Source organism: Sarcophilus harrisii, chromosome 1 (genome assembly GCF_902635505.1).
Source record: "Sarcophilus harrisii chromosome 1, mSarHar1.11, whole genome shotgun sequence".
Classification (NCBI taxonomy): Eukaryota; Metazoa; Chordata; class Mammalia; order Dasyuromorphia; family Dasyuridae; genus Sarcophilus; species Sarcophilus harrisii.
The window spans coordinates 85,772,450-85,795,924 of NC_045426.1; the positions used below are offsets into that span (position 1 = coordinate 85,772,450).

Below are 23,475 nucleotides of genomic sequence, written 5' to 3' on the forward strand. Positions count from 1 at the left end.
TTTTAACCCTAGAAATAACAAATTTCCACCTAGACAAAATATTATTTACAACTCATGTTATTCACAAACATAATGCCTAGAGTTGAAATAAATACAAAAAGCTAGCTCTCATGCAAGAAATGACCTGAAGCCATCATGATTCTCTCTTTCAGTATATAAAATGCCTTAGTAGTTTTCTCCTTTCCTTAGGATCTGTCAACCTACTTCACTGCCAAGCACCAAATCCCTAAGCAGATAAAAATTGATTTCAACATCCTCCTTGATTTTGTTGCTAATTAAGACATAATTCCTACACAAAGTTCAATAGTGAACAACACTAGGTATTAAAAACCAGCTTTTTTTTTTTTTTTTTAACTACAGTAAACAGATACAAAGATCTTTAAGTATCCCAGAAACCTAATAAATGAATATTTTTAAATCTTTAGTACAATCCAACCAGTATTTAAAGCTTTATTATATGTAAGGATTCTGCTAGAAACACAGATACAAAGAAATCCCTGCCCTTTAAGAACTTACATTATAATGGAGATATAAACTAGACAAGGGGAAAAATAATTACAAAATATATACACAAAGAGATAAAACATAATTTAAAGAAAGAACCAGAGGACTAACAATTATCATCAGGAAGAACAAAATTTCTGTATTATTTCTGGACTCACATAATTCTGGATCTCAGAGAGTAACATGACAAATGCCTTCTTTGGCCTACAAAAAAAAATTCTCAAATTTTATTTGTCTGTAGCCTATCTATTGTTAAAAATAATTTCTTTCTATCAATTTAAAGCCTTAGTGACAGAAGTAGTGAATCAAGAATCAAAAGCACAGCTCTATTTTTGGCTCTAATTCAAACATGCTTCGTGACTTCTTATAAGACAGTTCTCTCTGTATTAAATTTTTTTCCCCTTGTGGGGCAAAATCTAGCAATGGATATATTTAAAACTTTTCTGTTCTTAGAATAAAAGTACTAAGCATGTACCAGTAATTATAAAAATGAAAATCACAGCATGTAAAGGAGCTATCTTTACACGACTGAATCAGATGGTTATGTATTTTATTCATTAGGTTGAAAGCGCACCGTATCCCTACACCTTATCTTCCCACATATACACATAAAATCTCTATGTAGTTTTCTCCCAAATTAGCATGTCCAGTCTAACTTCATTTTGCATCTTTCTTGGTCATTATACATGTTTTGGCTTGTATATAATTGACACAGTAATCTTATACTATTGTTTTACTTCTTCTATATGTGCTGTCTCCCCCACTAGATTCCTTACAATCAAGGACTTTGTCTTATACTTTTTCCATCTCTCCAACAGTGCTCAGCATATCATCTTACGTGGAATAGTTTAGAAAATGTGTGTTGAACCATTACAAGAATAAAGGTGTTACTAGACTAGGTCCAATATGTATGTAAATCATTCTTCCCTAACTGAATCCACAATAAAGTTATGATTCTGAAGGTCATAAAATATCTGAACAGGTTTTGACATTCATTTAGGACAGTGAATTTCCTGAATCTACAACCATTTCCTCCAAGTCCTTTAGGATGCTCTGGATAAATGAAAAGGCTTCAAACTTCAAAAAGACCATGGGGCTAACTTCACAACTGCTATATAAAAACAATGCAAAAAAGCTATATTTTCCAAAAAATTTATTGGATTCACAAACTGTATTTCAATAACTATGGAAGATACTGATATCTGCTTTATCTGCTACATTGGTGGGAATTTTAAGTTCTTTGTCTATGAGGCCATTCAATAACTGAATGTATCCTATTTTAGGGTCCAATTGATAAATATGAGAAAGTACTACAAAATAAATTCTGTTATTGTACATGACATAACCTAAGAAATGTAAAAATGTAGATTGTTCTCTATCTACCTTAGTCAAGAAAAGTTACTTTCCTATAAAATTCTACAACCAAACATGTTATAGCAATTTGAAGTAATCACAGAACCACGAATTTCCAAATTATACTTTTCCCCAGGGCCTGGCACAGCATTTTGCATGTTGTTGGACAACAAACTGAACTGAATTCTTCCCAGGTGAAAAGCAGCTTCTCTAGAATAGAATCTACTACATAATAATCACAATATACATTAATTATAACAACAAATGTTGTAGGCATATGTATGTGAAGGAAGATTTTAATTCTTCCTGTCTATGTTAAAATATGCCAGACGTTACATAATCACACTTCTATAAAGTAATAGACTTTATCTCTTGTACAGATACAGAAAGAGCAGAAATTTGTTTTTAATGTAATCCAGATTGCCCACATAAGTGTCAATGTGTGGCAATCACATCACTTTCTAAACAAAAAAACCATATTTAAGGCTGTATCCACACAAATACTTTGGAATGGAATAAACTTACTCGTACAGGTTAGATAGTAAGTTCTCTGACCTTAGCACATACAACAAAGTAACGAGCAAATAAAGTTTAAACTACTGTCATTTCAAAGCTTCCAGTGAGCCTTTGACCTCAATGTCCAGTTTTCATTTTCACTACTCTATATTCTGGTCAGAGTGAACTCTATTGCCCATTCTCTTTTCCCCCATTTCATCACTAAGTCTTTGCTCAGACTGTCCCTACATTCATCTGTTAAAATCCCTCTCTTTCTTCAAGGTCACCTTAACTGTGAAACTTTTTCTGACTTCCACCAAGTACAAAATCATCTCAATCTCTCTCCCTCTTAAAATTTTTTTCTCACAGCACTTTTCCTGGACCTTAGCATATCAATATTTCCCAATGCCACTATTACTTCAAGGTGTATATATGTGTGTTTGTGTATGTGTGTGGCAAAGATCTATCCTAATCAATTCAGTCAATCTTTACTAAGGCATTGCTTCATGCAGAGATATCAATATATCTTTCTTCCTACAAAAATCATATCTATCTCCTATCTACAGATTTGTCTAGAGATAAGATATATTTCACATGAAATAGCTCTTTACACACACACACCCACACACACACACACACACACACACACACACCCCTCTGCATGAAGCAGTGACTTTGAATGTAAGCACTTAGTTGTTACAAGTTGATTGATTTGATTAGGATAGACCTTTGTCAGACATTACAATGATGCTGCTCTATTGTTTCTAATGAAGCATTCCCAAAAATCTAGGGTTAGATTTATAACCTGAATAAATGTGTGACCTGTTGTGCTATACTGTCTCTAGAATTTTTAGTTAATATTTTTTCTTCCCTTTTCAAAAGTTAACATTTCCTGAATTAGCCTTTCTGGAACTATTTCTACATTTCTAAGCAGACTATATACAATATGTCAATCAAATGATTTTCAAACTGTAAGATTCTAACTTCACTTAAGGCTTAGGGGCAAGATTTTCTGATTCACATAAACTGAAGGAGAAATTTTGTTTTGCTTTTTCCAGTTAAAGGCAAAGACAATCATGTTGGATTTTACAGTTTATCCATTTGTTTTTTTTATTCACTTAAATCATTCAAACATTTATATATGTAAGATTCGATGTTAGGTGTTAACAGAGAACAATGGAAAAAATCCTTGAAGCTTACCACTTAAATCACTCTTCTTATATACCCAATCAGTCAACAAGCATTTATTAAGTTCCTACTATATGCCACTATACAGGATAGAACACGCTTTCATCTACTTAACCTTTCATGGTTTAAAACTGAAAGGTAACTTCAGTTGCTATTAATTGTAAAAAGGCAATTGGAAGATAGGTATCTTTATCAATTATTCACAAATGATGTACTAATGTACTTTTTTGGGGGGTAAAGCTCAAAGAATATAGTTTATTTTAATCAATAATAAGAATTTTTTATTAAAGATGCTAAAAATGAGCTGCTTCTATTATGTCTATTAGTCTATTAAATTAATTTTAGTCAACCTGTCATATTTTTCAGGAAAAAGAACTGATCACAGCCTTACAAATTGATTTTTTTTTTAAACGTATCTGCCCACCAAACTTTTCACCAGCCCTTCCCACACTTACCAATGTCATAGTGATGATACATCTGATGGCAGTGAGCATCAGTGGCCTGAAAAAATACAGGTTGTAGTTTCAATTTTTATTAAAAATTCTTACTTGCTAACTGCCTGAGTTATTTTAAATCTACTTTTTTTTTTTCAGCCCATGTTCTGTGTTATTGCTACATAACAGAAATGCTATATAACAGCTTCTTGTCTTAACTAGTAATCAGAGGTCAACTTATAATTGTGATCCAGCTATGTTGGGCTGGAGTCTAAGATAAAGAAAAGAACTGGAAGACAAGGTTAAACCAAAGATTCTAAATAAGTTCCTTGTTTGTAAAATGAAGAAGTTACACTAATATGGCTTCTAAGTTCCCTTCCAGCTCTAACATTATAATCCCACAAATAGAACAAAGATTTGGATTGAGGGAACAAGGATGAAAAAACAATGCTTTACTGGATCAAAATTGAGAGAACTGAGGATTGGGGAAGGCAAGAGAGTTGTTTTACAGTGGAAGAAATAGAGAAATAACAAGAATGGGGATGGGATAAAAAAGGACATGGTAAATTTTAAGACACAGATAAAAGTGATTGGAAGATAGGAAAATGATAAAAAGGTGTAAAGGGTGATGAGCTACTGGTGCTCTTCCATATCAATTAAAACTGACTTTGACTTGAAGAAGGTTTTATGAGGAGTTTTATATATAAGGTTTTATAATTAGGAAGAACTATAATTTAGGAAAAAATTATCATTAGAAAGAATCAGGAAACTATTTATCTAAATATAGTTCATTCAAATCTTGGATAAAGAAACAAATTGAACTAATCGCAACTCTGTCTCTTCTTCCTTTTTAATACCAGTGTAAGAAAGAATGGGAAAATGTTGGATGGAATTCATACTTGCTGTGAAACATGGCTGAAGAATCCACTACCATATATGTATTTTTTATATACTATAGATATCAAAAAAGAATGTGAACATTTCCAAAGAATCCTATCTCTACTCAATCCTGACAACAGCTGTGACATTATTCTATTAAGTCAGCACAAAACATAACACTCAACAAAAGGTTATCCAGAGTGAAATATGAGATTTTTTTTTTTAAATCATCTTTCCTTAGCTATAAATGGGATCATCTCCCAAAGATCAAAATATTTTACTGATGCGTTACCATTCTAGTTCCCTTTGGGAAATCCCTAGCCCAAAAGGTCTCTTTTGAGCCCCTTTTCAAATTCCAACAAGGCATTCTAGAAAAACAGGTTGATGGCTTTTTCAATCCTTTAGGATAGGGGAAGGAAGAGATTTTTTTTTTTTTTTTTTTACTTAAGTAAAAAGGCTCTTTCTGGAAAAGTTTTGTGTCACATTAAAGATATTTGCATTCTTTCTACAATGTACAAATTAGTACTGAAATTTATTTGAAAATTTCAATAGCATTTTAAAATTTATTAAATATTATTAATTTCAGTACCAAACTAACTTGTACACATAGTTAAAGTTAACTTTAAAATATCATTATTTTAAGAGAAGAAATAGAGCCACAAAGGCCCACTCACTTTCAAAAGGCTAAGGCCAAACTTGCTAACCATGTACACATTCATTTTTAAATGGTTACAGGAAGCAATACCAGGATTGAGAAGAAATATTTTGATTAAACCTTTCCCCTATGTATTAACCCTATGGAAATTCACATGATTTACTTAAAAATCTGGGGTCCATAGGAGAGATGGAGAAAGCCAGCTTCTTCCTTTAAACTGGTTTACCCACAAGTTAACAGATTCACTCCATTTGTACCTACCACTATTAAGAAAAATGGAACTCAAGTTTCCTCATGAAACGGCAAATAGCAGTGCTAGAACCTAAAAACTTTTTCTATCCAGAAGATATTCTTATATATACACTATCTTTTATCTAAAAATTTAAAGCAATTCAGAAGAAATTTTCAAAAAATAATTCTATCATTTTCCCTTTTAAATGCTAAGATTTAAAAATATGAGCTGGATAACATCAAAGAAAAATAAATGCAATTAAATCCCAACAGATGTTCTCCAATTAAGATTCCTTCCAGTTAGAGGGGGAGTTATAGAAAAACTGATCACAGGAATCAAGGGAAGAGTATGTGAAAAGTGTACTTGGCATATCTGAAAACAGCTGATGAGAGAATGAGATCTCAGGTATTTTTACATTTTCAAGAGAGAAGGAATGAAGTTAAAGAAAGGATTTCCATTCCTTACGTGTCATTCTTATCATACCTTTCTAAAGACAAACATAAATCTATTTAATATACATTTATATGTCTATCATCTCAAATATCTTAAGCCGGAGTATACCAAAGAGTTAATTAGAGGCTGGCTGATAAGTCCTTTTTTTCTTTGGTCTTTCCATCTGCAAGAAAGCTTTACAACTCTACTGACCTTTCTACTTTTTAGTACCTCAGTCATAATTTAGCAGTAACAGGACTACTCTAGCTCACACTGTGGCCTTTGACTCTTTAGGACACTTTTGTGTTATACAATCTAGCAAAGAATGAAAAACTGTTCTGCACTGTTCTTACTTGTGGGTATTTTAGTCTCTCCAACAAGATTATAGTTCAATGAACAATATTTCCATGTAAGGTCCTATGAAAAAGGGTCTGGATAGAAATATATAAAAGAGGATTCTCTGCCCATGGGAAAATAATCATCTAGTGAGAGAGAAAAGACAACTCCTTAGGTTTGGTGTCAAATATGCTCTAAAACCAGGGGTGGGGAATGTAAAAGGCCCTTAAAATCATTTGTTAAGGCAATTTCAGGCAATGAAGAGCTGAAAGCTAGGCACAATAACTTTTCATTGCTTGAGTTCTATAAGCTAACAATTTGGTTATGATTAGAGAATGTTATAGATATCTAAATGGCCCCTGGCAGAAAAAAGCACTCTGTTCTAAACCAAGAATTTCAGAATGAAGTTTTCCTAGTAGATGTGACATTTTAACTGCTTCTGGATGGACAAGCAGAAATTCTGAGATATTTAAAGTGAGGGAGGAAAAGGGCATGAAAAAAAGGCATAGAAGGAGGAAGACACAAGGTGCATTTGGGGAATGGAAAGTAAAGTGAAAGTGATATTGCAAGATATTCAGAATATCCTGAATCTAAGGTTATGGAATATGCAATTTTGATCAGTAAGAGAAGTATGACTAAAACAGTTACTTTAGAAAAGTTAACCTAACCACAGTTTGAAGGATGAATGGTTCAATTAATAAACAAGCATTTATTAAGCATTTCTAATTACTGGAGGTAAGTTTAATTGTAATTTTTTTCAAGCAACAAATCTATTTTCTCTCTCTCCCAACTTCAGTCCTCCTCCTTTCTCCCCCAATAAAACAAAAGGCAAATAAAAACAAAATCCTTGTAACAAATATGCATAGTTAAAGTGCAAACAAAATGTCTCAATATGTACTATACCCTAATTATATCACCTCTATGTCAGGAAGTAGATAGCATGGGAAACCACAGTTCTAAGAGGTGGATTAGGGAGAAATCTGAAGGTTAGGAGACCATGAAACTTATGGTAGAGATCCCTAAAAACTTTTTTTTGTATCCCCCAAAGCTTGTATTAGGCACAGGCATGCAAGAAATATTTGCTGACTTGATTAACTGATTTCCAATAGAGTCTATTTCTAAGCCATAAGTCTTTCCAATATGGTAACTCAAAGTCACTTTCATATCTCAATAAGGTATCAGTAGCTTTTCCCACCTAAATTTGAAAAGTATCCTTAGCAGATTGGCCACCGGGTGATTAAATTTTTTTAGCCATTGCAACTCATAAGACCAGCGACAAATGTATCCATGTAAGAGCTGCAATCTACAGCAATAGAAGACATATTCACATCAATAAAATAATGGAGTCTGACAAATTATAACTCTTTTAACCAATGCTGAAATACTAGAGGACTACTTCTTATAAAGTGAAGTAAAATTCAGTCATAAAGAATCAACACATCTTACTACTTTTACAAGTAGAGATACTGCCACTCAAGTTTTTTTTTTTTGTTAGCTATTCACTATCAAAAATGAAAACAACTAAATTTTGTTCTGGGCATAGAAAATTCATAGATTTAAGAGTCAGAAGAGATCTTAGTCCAATCCTCTCATTTTAAAGAAGAGAAACTGACTCCTAGGTAGTAAGTAGGAAACAAGGAACTATGAATCCAAACATTCTTTCTATTACTTTCTATAGCCTTCCTCCGATTGAGTCAAATCTATTGATGCAAAGAAAATAAACATTCTAGTTTTATTGTGATTTTCTTTGGTTTAAACTTCTCAAATGCTAGCAAAATATACAGCATATTGTCAAGTCAATAAATGCCCATTTCAAGCACACTAAAAAAGGCAGAATTCCCATGCACACCCTTTATTCTTTTCTTTGACTACCAACCAAATTGAATTTAACAATTTCAAATTTAAATTGTTGTACTTACTTTTTAACATGAGAGTCTTTGATGTTCGGTGAGATCTTAACAAGAGAAGTTAAGATGTTGCCCTCCACTTCATTCCACCCTAACGAGAGAAGTAAAAACGCTGCCCTGCACTTCATTCCATCCTACTTTGCTTACTCTCAACTTCTCCTTACAACTTTCCCCAGTCACAGATGCCTTTGAGAATGAGATAAATTCCACATTCTCAAACCTTTCCTGGTAAAGCAAAGGGGACTAAGGGTCTGAATGTGAAAAGGCTTATTCTACATTTAACAAAAGCAGTTGGCCTGCCAACAAATAGCCATTAAGTAAATTAGCTATATAGCAGAAGGCAACCAAATATCTCAAAGTTTAGATGTTAGTATAATTCAGGCCAGGATTTACTAAAGATAAAAATCAGAATGTTTCTTTGCTGAAATTTCTTTACCTAACATCACATTTTACCTGTTTCTTCCCTTGCCCTTTTGTTCGTTGTGGTAAGGAGAAAAAAAAAAAAAAAAAAGATGACAAGCAATAATGAACTTACTTATGATTATTCTAAATAACAATAATAACAGCTAACATTTTTATAGCATTTACTATGTGCGAGGCACTATGCTAAATGCTTTACAATTATAATCTCATTTGATCTTTACAACCACCTGGAGGAGATAGATGATGTAATTAGCCCCATTTTACAGATGAGGAAACTGAAATAGACAGAGGTCAATTAACTTATCCAAAGTCACATAGCCAGTACATGTCCAAGGCTGGATTTGAACTCAAGTCTTCCTAACTCTACACCCCCATTTCTATCTACTATGCCACCTAGCTGACCATTTTGAAGTACTGGAAAAAGGAAAGCAGAACCATTACACAAAAAATAAAGAGACCATATCCACATGGTTCCTAAATGAGGAATGGAACAAAAATAATAAAAGTTTCAAAGGGACCCTTTTTAGATATTTTAAAAGCTAGAAATAAAATATATACCCCAAAATTAAGGGATGACTGAATGAGTTTTACTACAATATATAATTATAAATGTGATAAATTCAGAAAAACACAAAAATGCATAAAAATGATGCAAAACAAAAAAAGCAAAGACAAAAGAACATACACAATGACCTATAATGATGTCAAAGTCAAAACTGAGAGGCAATGAGTGAGAGAGAGAGGGTAAGTTAGTGTGTGTGTATAAGTCTCTATTATATCAAAACAAAATATAGTAATAAAGCAAAAGTAATTTTGAAAAACAAATTTTGCATTCCTAGCCTGTTGAGCAACTGGTAAACATAGGAATCTCTCAGGATTCAAATTTGCAATTAAGTAAAAATATCTTCTCTGGAAAGCAATAAATATATCAAATACATAGACATGGATATGGCGGTGGTGGACACTTAAAAGTTGTTCTCGATGATGACCTTTTGAAGCTGGCAAGAGCAGGGAAATTCCAGCACTGCAGATGGCTTCAAAGTCTGAGCCAACATTTCTGACTCTCACCCCTCTCCCCCCCCCCCCGCAACAACGTACTGCCCGTCCTTATACTTGGGATAAGGACAGTTCAGACAGGCCCAACACATGACAAGAGGCAAACATTTCTAAATCATAGGAATTCAACCTCTACCTGAAAAGTATCTGAAACTTAGCCAATTCAGTGGTTCACTCACAAGAAGTTACAATAGTGTGACTTCATAGAAACCTGAATATAAACTTATATCTGAAATAAGATAATCCAAGCAGTAGTGAAAATTCACCTAGAACAAGCTAACCAGGCCATTTTTTAAAACACTCATCCTTCTGATTCAAGTCAGTTCCAATGGTCTTGTGATACACTGCAGTATTATTATGAGCAGGTTTGTAAAGAAAATGAACTTGAGGAGCACCTCCAAACACCATACTAGTCAATCCACACGTATTGAACTATAAATATAATTTTTATTCGTAGCCTTTATTTTTACAATACTTTTATGTCTGAATACATCCTTTGTCATACCCAATGATCCATATTTTGTAGCAAAGAATCAGAAAAGATTGATTTTCTGAAAATCAGTTCAACAAAATTAACCTGCACATCAACAACATTGGAAGATGTTGAAGAGAGCCACCTGCAATCAGAGAGAGAACTATGAGAACTGAGTGTGGTTCACAATATAGTATTTTCACACTTTTTGTTGTCGTTTGCTTGTATTTTGTTTTCTTTCTCATTTTTCCCCTTTTTGATCTGATTTTTCTTGTACAGTATGTTATTTGTGGAGGTATGCATAGAAGAATTACACATGTTTAACATATCTGGATTAATTCCCATCTAGGGGAAAGGGTAGAGGGAAAGGGAATAAATTTGTAACACAGGTTTTGCAAGGGTGAATAATGAAAATTATCTATGCATGTTTTGAAAATAAAAAAGCTTTAATAAAAAAGTAAAAACAAAACAAAATAACTCATTCTTTGAGTTACTCAAAGAAAGGAACCACATACATAAAAGGTGGTATATGTTAAAGCTTCTTATTGCTTCATAGACCAATTGACAAGAGAACAAAAACCAGATGGCTCTGAACTTGGGATTACTACTACCCTGTCCATTCCTATAAGTCATTCTGCTTGCACTCAGAATGCTAGATTTTCTCTCTTAAAATCATGGCCAGCTCATTTCCAAAATATATAGAGAATTGACTCTAATTTATAAAAAATCAAGTCATTCTCCAATTGATAAATGGTCAAAGGATATGAACAGACAATTCTCAGATGAAGAAATTGAAACTATTTCTAACCATATGAAAAGATGCTCCAAGTCATTATTAATTAGAGAAATGCAAATTAAGACAACTCAGATACCACTACACACCTGTCAGATTGGCTAGAATGACAGGGAAAGATAATGCGGAATGTTGGAGGGATGTGGGAAAACAGGGACACTAATACATTGTTGGTGGAACTGTGAATACATCCAACCATTCTGGAGAGCAATTTGGAACTATGCTCAAAAAGTTATCAAACTGTGCATATCCTTTGATCCAGCAGTGTTACTACTGGGCTTATATCCCAAAGAAATCATAAAGAACGGAAAGGGACCTGTATGTGCACGAATGTTTGTGGCAGCCCTTTTTGTAGTGGCTAGAAACTGGAAACTGAGTGGATGCCCATCAATTGGAGAATGGTTGGGTAAATTGTGGTATATGAATATTATGGAATATTATTGTTCTGTTAGAAATGACCAACAGGATGATTTCAGAAAGGCCTGCAGAGACTTACATGAACTGATGCTGAGTGAAATGAGCAGGGCCAAGAGATCATTAGATATTTCAACGATAATACTAGATGATGACCAGTTCTGATGGATCTGGCCATCCTCAGCAATGAGATCAACCAAATCATTTCCAATGCAGCAGTAATGAACTGAAGCAGCTATGCCTAGTGAAAGAACTCTGGGAGATGACTAAAAACCATTACATTGAATTCCCAATCCCTATATTTTTTGCCCACCTGCATTTTTGATTTCCTTCACAAGCTATTTCAGAGTCTGATTCTATTTGTACAGCAAAATAACAGTTTGGTCATGAATACTTATTGTGTATCTAATTTATATTTTAATATATTTAACATCTACTGGTCATCCTGGCATCTGGGGGAGGGGGTGGGGGGTAAGAGGGGAAAAATTGGAACAAGAGGTTTGGCAATTGTCAATGAGATAAAGTTACCCATACATATAACCTGTAAATAAAAGGCTATTAAATAAAAAATAAATAAATAAAATAAAATCATGGCCAGAAGTAATCATCATTGCAATTGGTCCATGAGTGTAAAAATGTTTAGTGGGAAGGAAAAAATGGGAATTGTGATTTTCCCAACTAGAGTAGAGTTGAAAACAAATCTTATGAAATGAATGTGGCAAGGCAAGGCATTCTAGAGAATAATTTTTCCATTCTACCACAGTTTAGTCAGAAATCACCATGGAAATGAGTTCTTATAAAATTTGCTTCCATACCTTGTTAGGTAGCAAAACTCATGCTAGAAAAAAGAAACCCAATGAAATTTTTAATATTTTCAAGATTCTGTTTTATATTTGTCTCCAATTCTGGACATGAACTGAGACTGTAACCTCAGTTCAGATATAAGTAGATATTTTAAGTAAAATGTATATAAAAATGCAAAAGAAGAGATAGCAGAATAATTGAAATACTGGCTTTGCTGCTTAAAATTTGTGTGAACTTAAGATACTTTACCATTCAACAAACACTCAAGTAAGCACCTATTCAGTGCAAGGCAGAAATAGCAAAAGCAGTCCCTACTTTCAAAGGCTTTATATTCTACATGCATACAAGTACAGAAAAAGAAATTAAAATGAAGGAGAAAAAACTAACAATTCAGGAGATTAGGAAAGATTTTATATAGGTAGCTGCAGTTCCCAAACAAAGTTTTCTTTTCTTTTAATAACTTTTTATTGACAGAACCCATGCCAGGGTAATTTTTTTTTTTTTTTTTTTTTTTAACAACATTATCCCTTGCACTCACTTCTGTTTCGATTTTTCCCCTCCCTCCCTCCACCCCCTCCCGCAGATGGCAAGCAGTCCTATACATGTTAAATAGGTTACAGTAGATCTTGGATACAATATATGTGTGCAGAACCGAACAGTTCTCTTGTTGCTCAGGGAGAATTGGATTTAGAAGATATAAATAACCTGGGAAGAAGAACAAAAATGTAAACAGCCAAACAAGGTTTTCAAGGAAGAGGCTTAAGGCTAAGAGATGAAAATAACAATAGAGCACATTTTAGGCACAGGGAGACATCTTAGTTAAATCTTAGTTAATGCAAGGAGATGGAATGCCTTGTTGAGGGAATACCCAATATATCCCACTGAAACTAGGACAACATATGTGAAAAGAAGTAACAGGAAATCAGTCTTGAAAGGCAAATGAGAATCAGCTTATAGAGGAAACAGCAAGATGAAAACATTTTGTTTTACTGTAGATACAGTAGGGAGTCATTGAAGATTTCTCAAAAGAGAAACATGCTCAGACCTGTGTCTTAGGAATATTATTTTAGCAATTTAGCAAAATTAAGGAATAAATTTTAGAAAAAGGGTTGATTGAAGAAACTAGAATAAATTATTAGAAAGCTATTTCAATAATTAAGGCAAGAGGTGATGAGGGAATGAGATACAAGATACTGTGAATGTAGAATCCACAAAATTAGACAAATTATTAGAAGGAACAAGGGATTCAAGGACAGAAAATGCAGTATATTTGAACTATATTTCAACAACGGGATCAAGACTGTGAAGGGCAAGGGTAATAAATTGTGAGATTAGGGAAGGGACAGATGGATAAAAAAAAAAATAAAAAATAAATTCAAGAGCAGTAAAAGAGAGAGACAGGAAGATATTAGGATCAAAGCAGAAATCTCAGAATTTAAGGTCTTTTACTCACAGTTATGGGCAAAAGACAGATCTAAGAATACAACCATTCCTGTGGATGGCTAAGATAGAAGGAAGATAAGGATGAAAGCAATAAAGAAGGTGGATAAAATAGAAGGCCAGAATAGTTGTGGCAAAGAGGTTGATGAAAAGACTGTGCCAGGTACTAAATTCTTTAAAGAAAAATGGAAAATGTTCCTGGAGACCAGTAAATAATTATACAATATAAACAAGAATTTGTACTGGTCAAAATAAACAGAAGGAACAATCTAAAAGGAGGAGATGTGGCTGATAGTAGCAAAAGAACAGTTTAGACAAGGAGTCCCTAGTACTACAGAAAGTAGTCAGGAATGAAACTAGGCATTCATTATTGAAAAAGAAAATGGAAAAAGGGTGAGTAATCCATTTCTTCATTTGTCAAATGAGAGGTGAGCTAGATGACCTCTAGAATCCCTTCCAACTCTACTACCATCTTATTCAGAAATCTACATTAATTTGCTTTTATGTGCTATAATGTAGAATATTAATAGATACAATTAAGTATTTAAGGACCTCCAAATCTGACCTCAATTTAACCATCAGCTCATTCTTTCTAAATACATTACCTGTGTGCCACTCTGCTCTCCCCCATCCCTCATAAATAGCATGTTCTTTTCCACTGATGTGCTTTTGTTCATGGTGCTCTCTTCCTATGATTTTCTCTGACTTTTTTGGGTTCAGTTTATACTCTAACTAATCCATAGCCATTTACCAGAATAACCCTAGTATAATCCCACAGAGAGTGATCTTTCCCTTATATGAAATCCTATAATTGCCTTAAACTATTCTCTGGTTCTCACATCTTTTCAATTCAGTCATAAGGAGTTTGAGGACAAGAACTGTGTCTTCTGACTCTTAGATGTGCAGAGGATACACAATTGAACTTAAATATTTCTTGAATAAAAACTGGGCTATTTCTAAACTAAATGCCCTATGCTCCACATAATTTTATTGCAATATACACCCTTGAGAAAGGGGTCTTCCAATTATGCATGAATAGACTTCAAAAGTATATGACTACATTCATGGTCTCACTAGATAATTTTGAAATTTCTCTCCCCCCACCTTTATTTAAATAATATTTTGTCTTTTTCCTTAATTACATATCAAGAAAATTTTTAGCATTTGTTTTTTTACAAGATTCTAAGTTTCAAATTTTTCTCCCTCTGTTTCTCTGAAGATGGTAGGCATTTTGCTATTGTTTATAATGTGCTATCACGTAAAACATATTTCCATATTAATCACCTGAAATTCCTCCAAAAGTTATTACTGTAAACTTGAGATAAATGTCAGAGGTATCAGTCAGCTCTTACTGAATGGGTCTCTCTGTTCTCATAAACTATAGTATATATACTATTGGCAAAGTAAATGCTACATTCATGAAAGAATTATTACATTTTGTGCAATAAAACTTGATTAAATTGTCTTTAGAGGCTCCTATATGGTTACACAACAGAATGCTTTATCCCTCCCTAAACATACCATCTCACATACCAAATACTAGCTAAGTTCTCAGCCCTTAAGAAAATTCTTTTAATATATAGTGATTTAAACAGTTCCCGCTATTGGTCCTTGATTCCAAATATACTCTGAAAAAAAAAAGCATATTAAAGAGAAGATTCATGTATTCACACACAATGAAACACACCCATGCAAAGCTTGAAAAAGATCCATACAATACTCACTATTAGGCCAAGTTTCTAAATGGCCTATCTCCTCAGACCAACAGGCTTTAACCAATCTTCACCTCTCAAATCCTTCACTTCACATTATGCTCTCTGGTTCTTTCTCCTTCAAAAAGCTGATCTTGCCTAATCCTCCTAACTGTTCCTAAAAATGCCTCTAGGTTAGAAGAAGACAAGCACTATCTAAGCTCACCACTACAGCATAGGCCCCTTAAATATAGGGAACCTATATTTATCACTCCCTTCCTGGCTCATCTGAGTTCATCTGAGAGCAGATATTTAACAGGTTTCCCTCATTGACAACAAGTTTATTTCTCTTTTTACCTTATTTATTCCTCTTTCTTCCACCTATTTTTAGTTTTCACTCTTCTGTCTTCCCTTTGTCAAGATTCTTTAATCCTCCTTTTGGTGGCCCACCTCCTATTCCTCATATTTAAACAAAGGGGGCAGGACACTAGATTTCTGTAATATAAAACTTGCAATGAAGGATCAAAGAGGGCAGGGACTACCAAGTTCACCAGATGTCAGTGATGCCAAGAAAGGTTTACCTTGGTATAATGTAAAACAACCTTGAACTTGACTGTGAAAGTGGGTTCAAATCCTAGTTATACCACATATCACCGTACTATCTCAAAGGGTCAGATTAAAAGATTTGTGAGGTTTCTCCTAAAACTAATCTGCAATCTTTTGTGAATGAATGATTTTAACTGTTTAGATCTCCAGATCAAAGGACCTGTGTCCGAGTCCCATTTCTTGTAGTTACAACCTAGATAATCTCGCAAAAGTCACCTAACTTTCCTCATAGTTCATTTTCTTCATCTCTAAAAGGAGGAGGTTGGATTAGGTGGCATCTTCCAAATCTAACATAATTTCCAAGCTTCATCAAGCCCCAATTTGAACAGCAACCTTGGACAGGAGTATGTAAATAATTGAGGTGACTAACTAGAGAAATAACAGCAATTAACAATAAGCTCTAGAGAAGCAATATTGTATAATATAGATGAGGAAACTAAAGTCCAAGAAGATTAAGTGACTTGCCCAAGAGAACACAGGTAAGGAACAGTTAGGCTTACGCTTCAAAATCAGGTCTTTTGATTCCAATTTTCTCTCTATTGTACCCCACAAACAATGGGTGGATGCTCACATGTCCAATCCTATGCTATCTCTATGGAGAATGCCAGAAATAAGTTATCTAGTTGGAGAGATAAAGCACATCTTTAGTCAATAAAAGAGCAATGCTAAAAAGGGACAAAGCAACACACGTAAGTCTTCAAAAAATGGTGACTGACGCTGCATGCAATGATTCTGGAGGAAGGAGATCATGCTTTATGCTGAAATAGTCAAGGAGTAAATGACTGAGCTCATTTCCTTTTCCTAGAGAGCAGGGAAGTCATCCATTGCACAATGCTGTAAGGAACTTGGAGGCAAGGGGGAGCATAATGTGTTATTTGAATTTAGCCAAAAATTGTATCCTCTTTCTTTTCATTATCAATCCACTTATTTTTATTCCATTTTATGGTTTGCAAAGGCTTCATGGCATTTTTCACGAGCAGAATGATTCCCTAGACTGGTATGAGTTAGGCCTGGATTCGAACAAGGTTTGAAAGAGGAGCTTGAGCTAAACAATGAGAGTGGATCAGATTTCAAAAAGCACAAAGAAGAGTAGAGAGTAAAGTACATATAAAGTACCAAAGGAACTAACATACCAAGTCTGCTTAGCTAAAATGAGATTTACTCTGAGCCACTGAGCTGTCAAGAGTCAGGAACAGGGGATTTATAAACTAAGATCAGAAAATTTTAGCACATCAGCTGCTTTCCTTCCCTTATAGATCTTTACATTATGCCTCATCCTGGCACTAATCTAAAAGTAAAGAGAGTTGAAATAGCTTTTAATTATTTGGAGAGGGCTGGCTGGAGAAAGACCTTTTTTTTTTTTTTTTTTTTTTTTTTTTTTAAACACAAAAGTATGAACTTCAGATACGAATTCACAAGTTATTATATACCACAGAACCCAAAGCTTTCGTGGCACCCTTTCTGCACATCACACACACACACACACACACACACACACACACACAGAGAGAGAGAGAGAGAGAGAGAGAGAGAGAGAGAGAGAGAAAGAGAGAGAGAGAGAGAGAGAGAGAGAGATATGCCTAGAATACTGAGGGTTTGTGAGTGACCCAGGATATCATACCTCTTATTTTTATCAGAGGCAGAACTTTCTCATTCCTTGGCCAGTACTCTATTCACCACACCAAGTGCTTACAATAGACTATAATAATTTTCAACTTGTTAGTGACAATTGTTTTTCACTGGGAGCATTTCTTTCAAAAACTCTGAACCTTTGTCTTAAGTTGAATATACCAGGAAACCAATGTGATGCTTCAATTATGGAAATGAAGAAGGCAAGATAGAGAGATTCCTTCACTTTCAAAGAACTGACCACATTTGTAGGGGTATAGGAAGTAGCAAGCTGGGAACTTTTCTAAATCACTCCAAAGCTCTAAATATCAGCAAGAGCCTTCATAAATCAGAGTACTAATAATATGAAACATTTTACTCCTTAATAATTATCTACTCTAAGATACCAAATGTAGTATAAAGGGTTAGGAGAATTCATTTCCTTTGAAGTCTCCTCTTGAGAGTTATTGTTAAGACTGCTTTAACAGAAGTGAAAATCTCTCCTAATAATAAATATGAATCACCATTACATGAAAGAAGTGAGATCATCAGTTTAGTATCTGTAATTTTTCAAGGCAATGAGAGCTATCAGAATCTATTATTAGTCACTCATAAACAATGGGGCAGAGGAGTTATATTGAAGTCATCATTTCTTAGCTCTTGAGAGTTAATATGACTAACTTTCTGAAACAAATGGCAATACATTCAATTCTTATAATACTGTACATTTCTGTTATGTCTTCTCTATTATTTTCCTTCTCTAAATCTGAACCAAAATTTCATGGTGATTTGAGAGACTGAGGGTATTTACTTAATAAAGCACGCCAAATACATATTCCAAAAGATGTTTAAACTATGTTGAGACTTAGCTTTCTCCATTTGTGACAAGAACAAAGAAGCCTACAAACACGTGGAATTTCCTTTATCCTTGAGAGTCTCACTAAGATTCAGGTTTATTTTATTTTAAGTAGCCTCTGATCATCCCTGGCCCCTTTTGCATTTTGGAAACATGGAACTCCTGAAATCAGCAATTTTGCTCACCTTTAACATAGTAGCCAAATTGGCCATGTGCTCATTCAAGGTGCCCTCTGACTCCTTGTAAGTCAGGCAGGTAAACTGGTATTCCTCTGGATCAAAGGCATCAGCTCCCTGTTGTTCGACATCATTTGCTACCCCCTCATAATAATCTTCTATGTCCCCAGGGTCCTCATCCTCTTCTTCGTCTTCCTCCTCACAATTTGGGTCATAGTCCTCTTCATTGCTGTCAGATCCCTGGCTATTCATGTCCACAGACATTTTAGTGTCCTGCCAAGCTGCAGATCAGGAAAGCAGTTGACGTTTACCCCCTCCCCCCCGATTTTACTTCTGTCTCAAATGCATTAGGTACTTCTGTCTTCTAAGGGAGAAAAAGGAAAAGAAAAAAAAATTAATTTTTTTCACAAAGAATCACAGCAAAAACATCTTTCATATCCCCAACCCAACAGTATAATGTCATCTCTCTGGGAAGCTATCTGTCATATCAGAAGGCTCTGGTTCAACTCAATGAATATTTATTGAAATGAAAATTTTGAAACCAAAAAGCTATGAGCATGTCCTCTGGCTTCAGGAGAAGCATTAAAGCCTAGCAATAAGAATTTAACTAGTTCTATATCATACTTACAGTAAAATGCTCTTTTCCTAGATTAGTAAAGGCTAGATTTAGTCGGTACATTTCTTGGATGATAGGCTTTTGTCCATTTAAAATTAAAGGGAAAGCACAGGAAAATAAAATGATCTAAAAATTTCTCAAGACAACAAATTCTCACAGAATGTCCGTACTCCTGAGGGCTACTAAATGAAAATATAGGACCTATAGGTATAAAAGAAGGTCTTATTCTTTACAATAGGCTGCCCACAGAGATCGTAAATGAGGGGCTGCCAAACATTCTCCCCATACCCATTATGACTGCTTCCTCATATGATATTAATAGAGGGGGCATTTTTAAGGATTAGAATTCCTGCCCAAAACTACATCCAGAAAAAAAGAGAATGCACTGGCTTTTTCCCTAGTAAATTTATTTTTTAATACACATTACTTTATGAATCATGTTGGGAGAGAAAAATCAGAGCAAAAGGGAAAAAGCATGGGAGAGACAAAAATAAAAAATAAAAAGAAGTGAACATAGCTTGTGTTGATTTACATTTATTCTCTTTAGTTCTTTTTCTGGATGCAGATGGCCTTTTTTATCCAACGTCTATTAGGATTGCTTTGGATACTGAACTACTGAAAAGAACCAACTCTTTCATGCTGATCATCAAACATTCTTATTGTTATTAAATGCACTACATTTGACATCTGTGGAGTTACAAGTTTAGCATGAATAAATGAAAAATAGGTTTCTAATAAGCATCTTCCACCATAAATGTTAAAATGACTATAATGAGGGTTCTCTTTCTCTTCTCTTTTTTTAAATTTAAGGGCTTATGGACTATCAGGAAAAAGATATAGATAATCCACTAGTTGTATATTCATCTACTGAATAATCGATTTAGTTATTATGAGCAAGAGAGGACATAATATATGCTGCTTTCATAATTCAAAAGGTGTAAAGCCAAAAAAAAAAAAAAATCACTTTTCACACTTCTCATAGAACTGAATGCTAATTATATATGAAAGCAAGTGTCAATTAAGCTAGAAAAACAAAAAGTTGTAAATATAGCAAATAGTCTAATTTTAAGTCTATGTTGGCAGAGTCCAACAAATTTTCAGTGATTTATTTCTCTACAAATATTCTATTGTTAGTGATCATTTGAATTAAGGAAATCATCACACTCAATTAATAATTACATAATGCCTCTAACTTTAATCATTAGGAGTCTAAAACCCAAGCTTTCTTATTTCAGCACTAGAAGGAATTAACAAACTCCGAACTGGTATAGATACAAAATCACAAAGAACACCCACTAATGGTGAGGATGAGGACTAAGCCTGGGATTTCACTAGAAAATGTTCCATCAGTTCATCTAACTCTCTCCTTTCTAATGAATTATCCTGGGAATCACCAATTTGTTTGTTTCCCCAACCAGACATGTGATTTCATTTATATCATGATCTCTTGGTGAGAAAACTTCCTCTATCAATGCAGATCAATACTTCTCCACAACTTATGGTCTTAAGAGAGTTGCTTAGAACACCGAGACATTACATAACTTGCCTAGGGTCACACAGCAAAGGCAGTACTTTGCTGCCATCCTAGATTCAAAGTCTACTACCCTCTACTCCATGCTACACTTCAATTTCCTGGAAAGAACACGTCATCAAACATCATGTGAAATGATGAAAAATGAACTTGAAGCAAAATTTCAAATACAGCTTGACTAAAAGATTATGGATTGACTCATTTAAAGCTATTATAGCTTAAAGTTTCAAGCTTTAATAGCTTAAAAAGGCACTAAGTCTTTCAGAAAACCTTATATAATGTAAACTGATCAGCTGACTTTGCTATGTAACAAGTGCACAGTTTTATAGCTCATAAAATCATAGTAACTAAACAATATTTATATTTAATTTTTAATGGACTCATGATAAAAGGGCAGTTCAAGTTACCAATGTTCATCACAGTTAAGTATCATGGAAAAAAAAAATAAATAAACCAGGTACCAGAGTTTCTTGAAGATCTGCCAACTTGGTGTCACCCAAATACTCTATACCATATGATTTCCATCTAAAATCAGAAGAGAAAAAAGGATTATATCAATACAGTTTTTTTGAAAAGGTGCCAGTATACTGATGTTTAATTCCAGAAACAAAAAGGGTCATCTAAAAATGGAACAGAGAGAGACCATACATTATGAATGATAATTTTCTCCTGGACACTCTTCTCTAAGTTTTCAAGACACTGCTCTCTCCTGGGTCTTCTCCTACCTGTCTAACTCAGTTTCCTTTGCTGGATCTTCCTCCAAGTCATGCCCCCAAGGGTTTGTCCTGGGTCCTCTTCTCTTCGCCCTCTATACCAAGAGTTCTTAACCTGGGGTCCATGAATGCTCAAAGGGTCCCTGGATAGATTTCAAGGGGTCCATAAACTTGGATGGGAAAAAAATTACATTTTTATTTCAATAAAACTGATTTCCTTTGTTATCCTATGTATTTTATTTTATGCATTTAAAAATATTCTAAGAAAAGATCCATAGGCTTCAGACTGCCAAAAGGTCCATGATACACAACAAGTTAAGAACCCTTGCACTGTACTATCTTGTTTGGTGATCTCATCTGTAGCCATAGTTCAATTTTATTCTCTATACAGATAATTCTCATATTTATTTATCCAGCCTTAACACCTCTGATAACCTCTAATTTCACATTTCTAGCCCACTGGGTATCTCAAACCTCAATCTACTGAAAATTGACTACCTTCTTCCTCTCCCCCTGGCAATCCCAAATGTTTCCCTGTTCTTACCTTCCCTATTACTGTGGACCGAACCATAATTCCCCCATTTAACCATACTCAACACTTAGGTCTCCTTAACTCTTCATTCTTATTCATCCCAAATACCCTTTCACTAAGTCTTTGTCTTTTCTACCTTCACATCTTATACATCTCCTTTCTGCTCACAAAGTCACCCTCCTGGTACAGGCCCTCATCACTTTCCACAGAGACTACTGAAAGAGTCTATTAGTTCTTCTGCCTGCTTTAAGCCTCTCCCTACTCAAATCCATCTCCCAATTCAGATTCCAGTAATTTTCCTAAAGCACATATCTGAAATGACACCTCTACTAAAACTCTAGTGGCTCTCTATCACATTCAGAATCAAATATAAAATCCTCTGATTTTTAAAGCTGCTCATGACCTGGTCACTTCCTACTTTTCCAGTCTTACATTTTACTCTCCTCTTTATATTTCTATGATCCAAGAACAGTGGCCTTCTTATTGTTCCTCACATACAACATCTCTACATCCTAACTCTATACCTTTTCCTAGCTGAACCTGATACCTGGAATGCTCTCCTTCACTGTTTCTGACACCTGACTTCCTTTAAGGCAGCTAAAATTCTATCTTCTAAAAAGGACCTTTCCTGGTCCTCTGAGATTGATTATTGTCCATTTATACTGCATTTTGCATGTACATAGTTTTGAGCATAGTCTTTTCTTCCATTAGGATGTGAACTCCTTGAGGGTAGGACACATTTTCACCCTTCTTTGTGAAAACTCAGTACTAAGTAATTAGAAAATCTAGTACTTAGCAAAATGCTTATTAAGTCACTAGTTCCTGAAAAGAGAGGATAGCAATTAATAATTGCATTGGAACTAGATTTCCACTGTCCAAAGTACATGTAATGTGAAACTTCTTAAAGAAAACACAGGTTGTTGCCTTCACTGCAACAATAGTCTTAAAGAGTTGCCTAAACTACTTATAAAGTTAAGTGACTTGGGGTCACAATGTCACAATGTGTCAGAAATAAAACAAAAGTCTTATTGGCTCAGAAGCCATCTGACTTACCCACTCTGTCCCGTGACCTCTCAATAGTTCTATGACATACTCAAAAAAGAAGACAGAAAAGTAAACTACAAGGAGCTAAGCTGAGCACAAACCCAAGGAAAATAACTGCCCAATTCGCTATCATTTCCCTTTCTTATTAACATTGCTCAGACTTCTAAAACTAGACACCAATTCAAACAATCCTTTTGAGGATGAGAACAAAATTACATAACAAGGCACTGAATTTTTCAAATTAAATTGTGACTAACTTAAAATAGAGGCTCTCACTGAAAAATG

General features: G+C 34.4%; 1 protein-coding gene across 2 annotated transcripts in view; it reads right to left on the reverse strand.

Annotated features, from left to right (window-relative positions):
• ARIH2 (ariadne RBR E3 ubiquitin protein ligase 2) overlaps nucleotides 1-23,475 on the reverse strand; it is a 57,779-nt gene that overhangs the window by 28,600 nt on the left and 5,704 nt on the right. The window contains exons 1-3 of one of the 2 annotated variants that reach the window (XM_031959607.1): nucleotides 21,627-21,724; nucleotides 21,363-21,426; nucleotides 18,764-19,118 (exon numbers count right to left, since the gene is read on the reverse strand). In XM_031959607.1, the coding sequence (XP_031815467.1) occupies nucleotides 18,764-19,018 (255 nt within the window). In that variant the 5' untranslated portion in view covers nucleotides 19,019-19,118; nucleotides 21,363-21,426; nucleotides 21,627-21,724. Of the gene's footprint in view, nucleotides 1-18,763; nucleotides 19,119-21,362; nucleotides 21,427-21,626; nucleotides 21,725-23,475 lie in introns of those variants that run through there. The other variant, XM_003762242.4, reaches the window with a different exon arrangement.